The sequence below is a fragment of the Oncorhynchus tshawytscha genome, linkage group LG15 (assembly GCF_018296145.1).
Source record: "Oncorhynchus tshawytscha isolate Ot180627B linkage group LG15, Otsh_v2.0, whole genome shotgun sequence".
NCBI lineage: Eukaryota > Metazoa > Chordata > Actinopteri > Salmoniformes > Salmonidae > Oncorhynchus > Oncorhynchus tshawytscha.
The window spans coordinates 21564907-21577320 of record NC_056443.1 but is presented as its reverse complement, the minus strand read 5'-3'; the positions used below and the strand labels follow the sequence as shown (position 1 = coordinate 21577320).

The 12414-nt window shown below is 45.6% G+C and overlaps 1 protein-coding gene across 1 annotated transcript in view; it reads left to right on the top strand.

Moving 5' to 3' along the window:
• The window catches only part of si:dkey-33c9.6 (active breakpoint cluster region-related protein), a 16277-nt gene extending 9635 nt beyond the window's left edge, over positions 1-6642 (top strand). Inside the window, exons 4-12 of the mRNA XM_042298302.1 lie at positions 1243-1317; positions 1491-1588; positions 2705-2815; positions 3270-3436; positions 4427-4566; positions 4784-4918; positions 5098-5203; positions 5461-5602; positions 6415-6642. Coding sequence (XP_042154236.1) covers positions 1243-1317; positions 1491-1588; positions 2705-2815; positions 3270-3436; positions 4427-4566; positions 4784-4918; positions 5098-5203; positions 5461-5602; positions 6415-6507 — 1067 coding nt within the window. The 3' untranslated portion in view covers positions 6508-6642. The remainder of the gene's footprint in view (positions 1-1242; positions 1318-1490; positions 1589-2704; positions 2816-3269; positions 3437-4426; positions 4567-4783; positions 4919-5097; positions 5204-5460; positions 5603-6414) is intronic.
• Positions 6643-12414: the final 5772 nt, after the last annotated feature.

Here is a 12414-nt window from a genome sequence, read left to right as displayed (position 1 = left end):
TGTAAATATGATCAGTCGTGTGATGTTTTGGTATGAATCCAATTAGGCTTTTACTCAAGACATTGTGCTTATTAAGGAAATTTAGAACTTTTACATTTATAATACTACAGAAAACCTTCTCCAGGTTACTGTAAAAAAAAATGCCTCTATAATTGTTAGGGTCAATTTTGTCTCTGTTCTTAAAGATTAGGAGGCCATCAGGTCCCCATGCTTTTTTAAATTTGAGGGCCTGAAGTTTCTTATAGAGCTCCTGGTCAGTAATCGGGGAGTCCAATGGAATTTGATTGTCCTTTATAGCTTTTTCTAATCCATTCATCTTCTCATGAATTTTGCATTGTTCTGTGTTTGCAACAATTTGAACGGTGTTGTAGAGTGTTTTAAAATGGGTTAACCATATGTCACCATTTTGTATCGCTAATTCTTCTAGTTTTGATTTATTTTGGTTTTTCCAATTTTGCCAGAAGTTGTTTGTGTTTATGGATTCCTCAATTAGTGTCAGCTGCTTGCTGTTGTACTGTGCTTTTTTGGTTCTGCGTGTACGTTTATAGAGTTTTAAAGTCTCACAGTAATGAAGGCGTTAATTGACCATTATTTGGGTCTCTGTGCTTTTGGTTTGATAGTGTTTTAAAAAATCTTATCATTTTACAATCTGCATCAAACCAGTTTTTTGGGTTTGTTTTTTATCCATTTGAGTTGTGCTTATTTTGCTGTTTGCCTGAATATATTGCTGATGTTTTTTTGTGCTAGATTGATGCCTCCTTCACTGTGAGTGAATGTGGTATCCAGAAAGTTATTTAAGTGTTTTGATTTTTTGGTTACTTGTTGCTTTCTGGTATTCTTCTGAGATCGTTTGAGCCCATCTGCACAAACTTCTGATTTCGTACAGCTTACTGGGCTGTGAATGTGTGGCTGGTTGATCTGGTCATGTAGAAAGAAGCTCTGTGTTTAAAAAAAAAAAGCTGCCTCAGTGGCCATGTTGCTATGGTTACCAACAGTAAACAGTTGGAGCTAGCCAGTAAAATTTGAATTGAGCTATTCTGCACGATTCAGATTGCTTTTTCAACTCACACTATGTCAATCTTTTCCTCCTGTGTTGGTCTTCAGTTGTACAATTTGATTACCAAGATACATTTAGCTAATTTAATTTTGTTAATCTCACTCTTGACAACCAGAAAGTTAGAACCAGTCAGGAGTTGTTCTTCTGCATGACTGCCTCTCTCTCTGTCTCTCTCTCCCTCTCAGAAAGTGAGGAGGAGTCTCTATGTGGGACTCTCAGTGTAGCCATTCACTCTGCCTGTGGATTACAACAGCCAGCCAGTGAGTATCCGCACACTATATCTACCATATATCTAACACTATCCAAATGCATACCACAGTGTCTATATCTTACCCAGACACAGTACATACATACAGTATACTCTACCCTCATACTCCACTGTAACACAAACCAGTAAGCTCTTTAAACAGACTGTCTCACTACTCCCTCCTAGGTGTGTATGTGTGTGTGGAGGTGGATGGCTTTGAGTTCTATGAGAGCCAAGCCCAGACCCATTCCTCTGTCAGCAGTCTCAGCCCTCACTGGGACCAGGTAAGGTGCTGTACCCAGGCTAGATGTCTTCACGGATCCACCTGTACCTGAGACCCGGTCCGGGACCCAGAATTTGAAAATAATGTCACGGGTCTAGGTCGGATCTGATGTGGGAGGCCGCTACTTTATATTGTTGTTTGTAACAGTGTAGGACATGAAACAGCCTCTATCTCAAGGCCATCAGACTGTTAAACAGCCATCACTAACATAGAGAGGCTGCTGCCAACATGCCGACTCAAATCTCTGGCCACTTAAATAAACACGCTTAATTAAGGTATCACTAGTCACTTTAAATAACGCCACTTTAATAATGTTTATATATGCTACATTACTCATCTCATTTGTATATACTGTATTCTACACCATCTTGCCTATGCCACACGCCATCGCTCATCCATATATTTATATGTACATATTCTTATTCATCCCTTTACATTTGTGTGTATAAGGTAGTTGTTGTGAATTTGTTAGATTACTTGTTCGATTTTACTACAGTCAGATCTAGAAGCACAAGCATTTCGCTACACTCGCATTAACATCCGCTAACCATGTGTGTGTGAACAATAACCCTTGGTTTGATTTGAAAGCGCATATGTCAATTAGCCTAGCCAGCTTAACTAGCTTCTCCCGGTTTGATGCTGTCAAGACAGGTACTACGTAATCATATTGGATTATAAATATCCTAGCTATGGCAGCCATTACTCTACTATAGCGTGAGTTGGCTTAGTTGGTTGCTGTCTCTCTCTCATCTAACGCTCCTCCCTGTTAACCACGTCACTTGCTACACATAGCAGGCCCCTCACCAGCAGCAACAGGAAATGTGAATTATTACGTTGATTATAATTAATGGACATTTTTGTAGGGGATGATACAATGTTCATACGGGAAAATGTTCAACCTCAAATACACTACAATTTTTAAATGTCCTGCTTTGCGTCAAAGTTCTCCTGCAACAGAGTGATCAAATTAAGATCCTACATCTATAAATAATGATGATGCATTTCAGTGAGGATGCATTTATTTACATGTTTTCTTATAAATTACCATTTGAACTTAGTCATGCTACCCGTACGTCATCAACACTCCTATTTGACAGTGGCTTGTGTTTGTCCTCAGGAGTTCTCATTCCAGGTGGATGGGGCTCAGAACCTCAGGCTGCTGGTTGTGTTACAGCCAGAGGTAGAAAAGATCTGTGAGGGCCAAGTCCTTGGCAAGACCTCCATACAGGTGTGTGTCTGCATCTGTGCCTAGATGTGTGTATTATTATCTGTTCTCCCATGTTTAGAAGGTGTGTGTGTGTGTGTGTGTGTGTGTGTGTGTGTGTGTGTGTGTGTGTGTGTGTGTGTGTGTGTGTGTGTGTGTGTGTGTGTGTGTGTGTGTGTGTGTGTGTGTGTGTGTGTGTGTGTGTGTGTGTGTGTGTGTGTGTGTGTGTGTGTGTGTGTGTGTGTGTGTATACTGTGTGTCACAGGCAGCTGGTGGCACCTTAATTGGGGAGGACAGGCTCATAGTGACTGGATTGGAATGGTATCGAACACATTAAACACATGGTTTCCTTGTGTTTGATGCCATTCCATTCATTCCACTTCATCATTATGAGTCGTCCTCCCCTCATCAGCGTCCTGTGCTGTGTGTGCATGTGTGCGTGCGCCTGTGTTCACCTGTTCATATGTATGTGTTCTAGCTGGACCCATCCCTCCTACAGAAGCGATGGAGGAGACAGACCGTATCTCTAGGCCAGGTGGTTGTGAGTCTGTCTCTAAAGTACTACCCTCACCCTCTAGACCGGCCCAGTCTGGCCCCCACCCAGCAACAGCGCATCTTCTGCATGCCCATTGGAGCTGTGGCACAGTGAGTCCTGTCAATCATTATAAATAGTCCAATGAGCTTTAAGGACCTGAGATTTTTGGCACACTGGGTGCATCTCAATACTCTAAAGCAGTGGCAGGCAGCCTAGCGGTTAAGAGCTCTAGGCCAGTAACCAAAAGGTGGCTGGTTCAAATCCCTGCATAGACGAGGTGAAAAATGCCCTTGAGCAAGGCACTTAACCCTAATTACTTCTGTAAGTTGTTAAAATGTGGTAAACAAATTTTCCATGGTCTTCAATGAGGTCCAGGGGGCCAAACTGAAAATTGGTCATATTTCCCCCTGTTAAAATTTGCTAAAGATAGTCCTCTATCCATCATTTTTTTTATTTTTCAATTACTCCCTGACTGTCTAACTTTCATTTTGGGATTATTAGCGAGCTGTACAGAGTCAAGAAACTTTTTGAATGGAGGTCCATTATCATTTCTACACAGTTTCCATTTGCCTTTAGTCATTTTAAAGTATATTGAGTTTGTTCCTCCCCCCTCAAAAACAAAATGTATCTTTTTATTGTATCATACCATCCACGGGCCGGATTGGACCCCCTGCTCTAAAGTGACTTCCTCTCCTTTTCTCATCTCTTAACTAATTTATTCGTAAGATAATCTTCAATGACACTGTGGGGTCTACTTTAGTCTCCCTCTCCTGGTCTGTTTAATAGTTTTAGGAAGTGAAATGAAACCACTCTGACGGACCGTAACTTCTTGTAATATGAGAATAGCAGATGTGGCAAGACAAGAATGGCATGAAAAGAGAAACCACATGGCGTGCTTTCCCTTTCTCTGAATTGAAATGAGTCATTGCCCTTCGTGTGCATTGCATGTTTAATTTCTCTAGGATAAATTGAAATCATTCAAAACACCATATGAACATCCAATACAAGTTTCTCTACAATGCCCATAGCATATAATGTGTGTATGTGCTGTATGTAGAAACACAACCCGGAGTGTGTGTCTTGTGTGTGTCCTCTTCCAGACAGGAGGGAGTCCTGGTGCCACATGTGGTTCGTTGCTGTGTAGAGGAGGTGGAGAGGAGAGGAATGGAGGAGGTGGGCATCTACAGGCTATCAGCAGCTACCAGTGACATCAACAACCTCAAGACTGCCTTCAACACCAGTGAGTCTGTGTGTGTTTTTGGTGGGGCTGGAGGTCTGTAGTTCAAGTATGTTGTGGTCTAATGTCAATTTATACTCCCTCTGTCACTCTCTCTGTCTTTCTCGCTTACTCCCACCATCTCACCCTTCCCGCTCCCTTTCTTTCCCCCCTATCTCCCTCTTCCCTATCTCCCCCTCCCTTATATCTCTCCCTCCTTTCTCTCTCTATCACCTTCTAGACCTGCGTGAGGCAGTGTCCAGGTTGAGGTGTGTAGATGTGAATGCTGTCTCAGGTATACTGAAGCTCTACTTCAGGGAGCTGCCGGAACCCCTTATACCTACAGAGCTGTTTCAGAGCTTCACCAAGGCGTTGGGTATGTCACACGCACGCACACGCACGCACACACACGCACACACACACACACGCACACACGCTCACACGCTCACACACACGCTCACACACGCTCACACACGCTCACACACGCTCACACACACACACACACACACGCACACACAATTGTCCACTCATACCTGTGTTGTTTCTCTCTGTTAGACATCCCAGACCTGAGCTCCAGGAGTGTGTCCATGTTGTCTCTGCTCCAGTCCTGTCCCTCCGTCAACCAAAACACCTTCCTGTTCCTCCTCCACCACCTCAAACGGTCTCTCTCACCTCTTGTCAATACTTGTTTGCACTAAGTATGTTACTAAAAACATGATACTATTAACATATTACATGTTACTATTTACATTCGGTCATTTAGCAGACACATTTATCACAATATTAACAAACATCATATCCATGTAATGCTGACCTTATATTGCGTACCATTGTATTTTCCACATGTATTTTTGCCAAATACATCATATCCTCACGTGTATCTTTGTAAATGACATCATACTCTCACACGTTCTCCAGAGTGTCAGATAGACAGGATGTGAACAAGATGCCTCTAATGAACCTGGCCACTGTGTTTGGTCCCAGTCTACTGCGCCCCCCTGTGGCTGTTCTGGGGCAGAGCAGCCCGCCAGTGGACATTTCTCAGGAGGTGGTGGTGCAGGTTGGTCATAGCATTTCAACTGGGCCTCTGTGGAGAAATAATAATGATTACCTTTATAATACAATATAGTGACGATACAGCCTTTGTTCTAATACACTGAAAGAACACCTGCTCTTTCCATGACATACACTGTCCAGGTGAATACAGGGGAAAGCTATGATCCCTTATTGATGTCACTTGTTAAATCCACTTCAAATCAGTGTAGATGAAGGAGAGGAGACGGACTAAAGAAGGATTTTTAAGCCCTGAGACAATGGAGACATGGATTGTGTATGTGTGCCATTCAGAGGGTGAATGGGCAAGACAAAATATTTAAGTGCCTTTGAATGGGGTGTGGTAGTAGGTCCCAGGCTCACCCGTTTGTGTCAAGAACTGCAACTCTACTGGGTTTTTCACGCTCTACAGTTTCCCGTGTTTATCTAGAATAGTCCACCACCCAATGGATATCCAGTCAACTTGACACAACTGTGTGAAGCATTGGAGTCAACATGGGCCAGTATCCTTGTGGAACGCTTTCGACACCTTGTAGAGTCCATGCCCACCGCCGAATTGAGGCTGTTCTGAGGGCAAAAAGGGGGTACAACTCAATATTAGGAAGATGTCCTTAATGTCTTGTACACTCATTGTACTTTGGCAATGCATCCTACCTCCCTTCTTTTCTCCTATGGCTTTAACTAACCGAGTAATGTCAAATCAGTGATTACCTGATATTAAGGAAAGGAGGATGCATCATTTTATTTTGTTGAAAGAGTACATTGATTTCAAAAACAGTCGTCGAAAGATGATGTTTCTCTGACCCTCTGTGTGTACAGGTCCAGGTTGTGTATTCCTACCTGCAGTGTGACAACCTGCCAGCAGCCCAGACCTGCTTACCACATGACACAGCGACCTGCGACAGCGACTGAGGAGGATTAGACAACCAGCAAGTGAACCAACTCCTGGAAACATCACGGTTGGCCAACAGAAACTAAGGGGAGAAAAAAAGAAGACTTGTAAACTACAGACACTGTAAAGATTAAATGTATTTATTTGGGTTGACAGACCTGTCCTTTACTTTATATGAGGTACTAGGTCCTAGGAGGTAGAGAAATGGACAGCAGATGCACATGGGATTGTGTAAGGAGACAGTGGATTTGGGGGTGGGTTGTTGGGATTGGGGTGTGTCTGTGTGTCACACAGTGCAGATGTTGTATAAAGGTTGGGGGTCACCTCACTGGCTTGAAATCCCATCAGTTATGGTTCAAATCCAACTAGATGGAGTTCACTCACACACACACACACACACACACACACACACACGCACACACACACACACACACACACACACACACACACACACACACACACACACACACACACACACACACACACACACACACACACACACACACACACACACACACACACACACACACACACACACACACACACACACACACACACACACACACACACACACACACACACCCAAGCCACTAGACTGCTGAACAATTCATAAAAATCGCCACAGGACAATTTTTATTGACCCCCCCTCTTGTACACTGCTGCTACTCGCTGTTTGTTTGTTACCTATGCATAGTAACTTCGCCCCCACCTACATGTACACAACTAGCCTGCACCACTGCACACTGACTCAGTACCGGTGCCCCCTGTATATAACCTCGTTATTCTTATTCTTATTGTGTTTCTTTTTATTATTACTTTTTATTTTAGCCTACTTGGTAAATATTTTCTTCTTCTTGAACTGCACTGTTGGTTAAGGGCTTGTAAGTAAACATTTCACGGTAAAGTCTACAGTGTTGGTTAAGGGCTTGTAAGTAAAGCATTTCATGGTAAAGTCTACAGTGTTGGTTAAGGGCTTATAAGTAAGCATTTCATGGTAAAGTCTACAGTGTTGGTTAAGGGCTTGTAAGTAAACATTTAAAGGTAAAGTCTACAGGTGTTGTATTCGACGCATGTGGCAAATCAGGTTTGATTTGATTTGACACCATCACTACTGCACCCACCCCAATTGGGGGGGGGGGGGTCCTTTTGAGGCCCCACTCCCACACCACCTGGACAGGGTAGGCTAATGTTACCTCTCCCCCTCAGCCTTTTGATCCTTAATCCCACCTATCCTTAACCCTGCCCCCCCCGACCCTTTCTCCTCCTTCTCCCTCTCTCTCCCACCACACATTCCCACAGACTCTGAGCGTTTCGGGAAGCCCATTGCATGGTGTCAGATGTGTGTGTGTGTGTGCCTGCCTGCCATAACAACGTCCAGACCGCGCCTGGAAACAAAGAAACGCGGAACCCTCGCTATGGCCCCTGGTGTCATAAATCACCTGTCCCCACTAACCCTGCGACTGCCAAAATAAGGTTCCCATTGCAAACTACAAACACATCATAGCACAATGGAGCTGGAGCCTGGAGAAGCTGTGTCTGAATAGTAGAGGGGAACAGACATCCATGACCAAAGGCTTCAGAGGACAGAGGACTATATAATATCTTTAGGGTGGGAGGGTGGGAGGTCAAATGTACCATAGGCAAGGCTAAGGATAAATAGAGGTGGTTAGACAGAGCAAAGGCGAAAGTATGTCATGCATTAACCCAGAATGAATGGACAACACCTGTGTGTGTCACTTTGTTATAGTCAAAGGATATAACTGGGTTGTACAGTAACAGTATAAAAGTATATGCCACTGAAATTGAGCTGTGCTGTATTTGTAACCCCCTGTAGCTAGCTGTAGAGAGAGAGGGGGCCTGGTTGACAGAGGGTTGGGTTGGGGGTCAGAGAGAGGAGGCCTGGTGGACAGAGTGGTGGGTTGGGGGCCAGAGAGAGGGGGCCTGGTGGATAGAGTGTTGGGTTGGGGGCAGAGAGAGGGGGCCTGGTGGACAGAGTGGTGGGTTGGGGGCCAGAGAGAGAAGAAGCCTGGTGGTCAGAGGGATGGGTTGGGGGGCAGAGAGAAGAGGCCTGGTGGACAGAGTGGTGGGTTGGGGGCCAGAGAGAGAGAGAGAGAAGAAGCCTGGTGGTCAGAGGGATGGGTTGGGGGGCAGAGAGGGGGCCTGGTGGACAGAGGGTTGGGTTGGGGGCAGAGAGAGGGGGCCTGGTTGACAGAGGGTTGGGTTGGGGGGGGCAGAGAGAGAGAGAGAAGAAGCCTGGTGGACAGAGGGATGGGTTGGGGGTCAGAGACAGGGGCCTGGTGGACAGAGGGTTGGGTTGGGGGCAGAGAGAGGGGGCCTGGTTGACAGAGGGTTGGGTTGGGGGCAGAGAGAGGAGGCCTGGTGGACAGAAGGGTGGGTTGGGGGCAGAGAGGGGGTAAGAGAGGAGGGGTGGGAGAGAGAGGTGGGGGGTGCGAGGGGCAGGAGTTGGCCAAAGTCGAGGCATGCTTGATTAGTCCTAATCTGGGGGTACTCGGGTTGCCGTGGCCGCAGCGTGTCCGTATGGAAAGCATGCGGGCAGCGGATCAGAAGGATTGACCTCTCCCTTTCAGGTTAACAGAAGCTCTGTGTGTGTGTGTGTGTGTGTGTGTGTGTGTGTGTGTGTGTGTGTGTGTGTGTGTGTGTGTGTGTGTGTGTGTGTGTGTGTGTGTGTGTGTGTGTGTGTGTGTGTGTGTGTGTGTGTGTGTGTGTGTGTGTGTGTGTGTGTGTGTGAGGTGAAGCCACACAGCTCGTTGAACTTCGTGTTGGGTGTTTGATTCTGAGAATGTGTGTGTCTGTGTGAGAAAGAGAGAGAGACTGAGGGAAGAAAGAGGGAGAGAAAGGACAGGTTAAGAGAGAAAGAAATAGAGGGGAGAGGGGAAGAGAGAGAGGAAATAAGAAGGGAAGATAGGAGAGTTTGCAGGAGGTCTAATTAAACTTTGGCTCTGGCTGCGGTGCAGACCTCATGCCTCGTAAAAGCCTCTCTCACAGGCAGTAAACATGGCACCTCTCGACAACACACAGAGGCAGTTACAAACACCATGTAGCAGCTAATCCCTCACACACACACACACACACACACACACACAGCCTCCTAGCCTTGATGACAGCTTTGCACACTCTTGGCAATCTCTCAACCAGCTTCACCTGAAATGCTTTTCCAACAGTCTTGAAGGAGTTCCCACATATGCTGAGCACTTGTTGGCTGCTTTTCCTTCACTCTGCGGTCCAACTCATCCCAAACCATCTCAATTAGGTTGAGGTCGGGTGATGGTGGAGGCCAGGTAATCTCATGCAGCACTCCATTACTCTCCTTCTTGGTCAAATAGCCCTTACACAGCCTGGAGGTGTGTTGTGTCATTGTCTTGTTGAAAAGAGATGATAGTCCCACTATGCGCAAACCAGATGGGATGGCGGATCGCTGCAGAATGCTGTGGTAGCCATGCTGGTTAATTGTGTCTTGAATTCAAAATAAATTACAGACAGTGTCACCAGCAATGCACCAGCACACCATCACCCCTCCTCCTCCATGCTTCACGGTGGGAACCAAAAATCTCAAATGTGGAGTCATAAGACCAAAGAACAGATTTCCACCAGTCTAATGTCCATTGCTTGTGTTTCTTGGCCCAAGTCTCTTCCTTTTATTTGTGTCCTTTAGTAGTGGTTTCATTGCAGCAATTTGACCATGAAGGCCTGATTCACACAGTCTCCTCTGAACAGTTAATGTTAAGATGTTACATTTTCAGGATTGGCTGACCTTCATTGACTGACCTTTGCTTATTTGAGCTGTTCTTGCCCTAATACGGACTTGGTAGGGCTATCTTCTGTATACCAACCCTATCTTGTTAAAACACAACTGATTGGCTAAAACGCATTAAGAAGGAAAGAAATTCCCCAAATTAACTTTTAACAAGGCACACCTGTTAATTGAAATGCATTCCAGGTGACTATCTCATGAAACTGGTTGAGAGAATGCCAAGAGTGTCCAAAGCTGTCATCAAGGCAAAGGGTGGCTACTTTGAAGAAACTGAAATATAAAACATATTTTGATTTGTTTAAAACTTTTTTGGTTAATACATATGTATTATTTCATATTTGTATTGTCTTCACACTTACTCTACAGTGTAAAAAATAGTTTTTTAAAAAAGGAAGAAAAAGCCTTGAATGAGTAGGTGTGTCCAAACTTTTGACTGGTACTGTGCGTGTGGAGGCAAAACTTACACTTGCTACCGTCCCTCATGCATGTGTGCTTTATATTTTTTGTCAGTGTTTACATTACATATGTAAATAGCAAATTGCGCAACGTTTACAAACTGTATTGCAAAGCTTGTCTGAATAAACCATAAGACAACTTGAATGCTGTAGGCTTACAGTGGTTGTATACTCAGTGCTTGCAGGTCACTAGCGTGTGTGTGTAAGTGTGTGTGTGTGTGTGTGTGTGTGTGTGTAAGCGTTTGTGTGTGTGTTCAAGTCTGTGTGTGTGTGTGTGTGTGTGTGTGTGTGTGTGTGTGTGTGTGTGTGTGTGTGTGTGTGTGTGTGTGTGTGTGTGTGTGTGTGTGTGTGTGTGTGTGTGTGTGTGTGTGTGTGTAAGCGTTTGTGTGTGTGTTCAAGTCTGTGTGTGTGTGTGTGTGTGTGTGTGTGTGTGTGTGTGTGTGTGTGTGTGTGTGTGTGTGTGTGTGTGTGTGTGTGTGTGTGTGTGTGTGTGTTGTGTGTGTGTGTGTGTGTGTGTGTGTGTGTGTGTGTGTGTGTGTGTGTGTGTGTGTGTGTGTGTGTGTGTGTGTGTGTGTGTGTGCTGGGGAGTTTTCAGATCAAACTCACTGTCGTCAGGGGGTCAACTGTGAAGACGGCTGCTGACAGGTGTTCCTGGAAAAACAGAGCAGGTGCATCTCTTTTCTCTCTCTCTCTCTCTCCCAACCCTCTCTCGCTCTCTCCCAACCCTCTCTCTCTCTCCCAACCCTCTCTCTCGCTCTCCCAACCCTCTCTCTCGCTCTCCCCTTAACCCTCTCTCTCTCCCAACCCTCTTTCTCTCTCTCCCAACCCTCTCTCTCTCTCTCTCAACCCTCTCTCTCGCTCTCCCAACCCTCTCTCTCTCCCTCCCAACCCTCTCTCTCTCCCAACCCTCTCTCTTTCTCTCCCAACCCTCTCTCTCGCTCTCCCAACCCTCTCTCTCTCTCCCAACCCTCTCTCTCTCTCCCAACCCTCTCTCTCTCTCCCAACCCTCTTTCTCTCTCACTCTCTCTCCCAACCCTCTCTCTCTCTCTCCCAACCCCTCTCTCTCTCTTTTTCTTTCTCTCTGTCTTGCATTCACACTCTCATCTTCTCCACACACGCACACACACAAAGACACACACACACACAGCCACAGACACTCTCCCTCCGTCTGTGTGTGGGGTACCCTAGAGAGGTCATCAGTCAGCGAGGCTATTTTTCTCCTCATTTTATTTTCAATCACAGGAAACATCACAACATGGGCCAACCAATCACAGGCTACATCACAACCTGGGCCAACCAATCACAAGCTACATCACAAAATGGGTTAACCAATCACAGGCCCAATCGCAACATGGGCCAACCAATCACAGGCTGGCTACATCATAACATGGGCCAACCAATCACAGGCTACATCACAACATGGGCCATCCAATCACAGGCTACATCACAACATGGGCCATCCAATCACAGGCTACATCACAACATGGGCCAACCAATCACAGGCTACATCACAACATGGGCCAACCAATCACAGGCTACATCACAACATGGGCCAATCAGTCAACCATACAAAGCTATAAGAACAACATGACAACTGACAATTGGGAGCTCCTTCATAGGTCTCACCCCTCACTCTTACTCCCTCCCCTCCTCACTCATACCTCTCACCCCTACTCCTCCTCACCCCTTCAACCACTTTC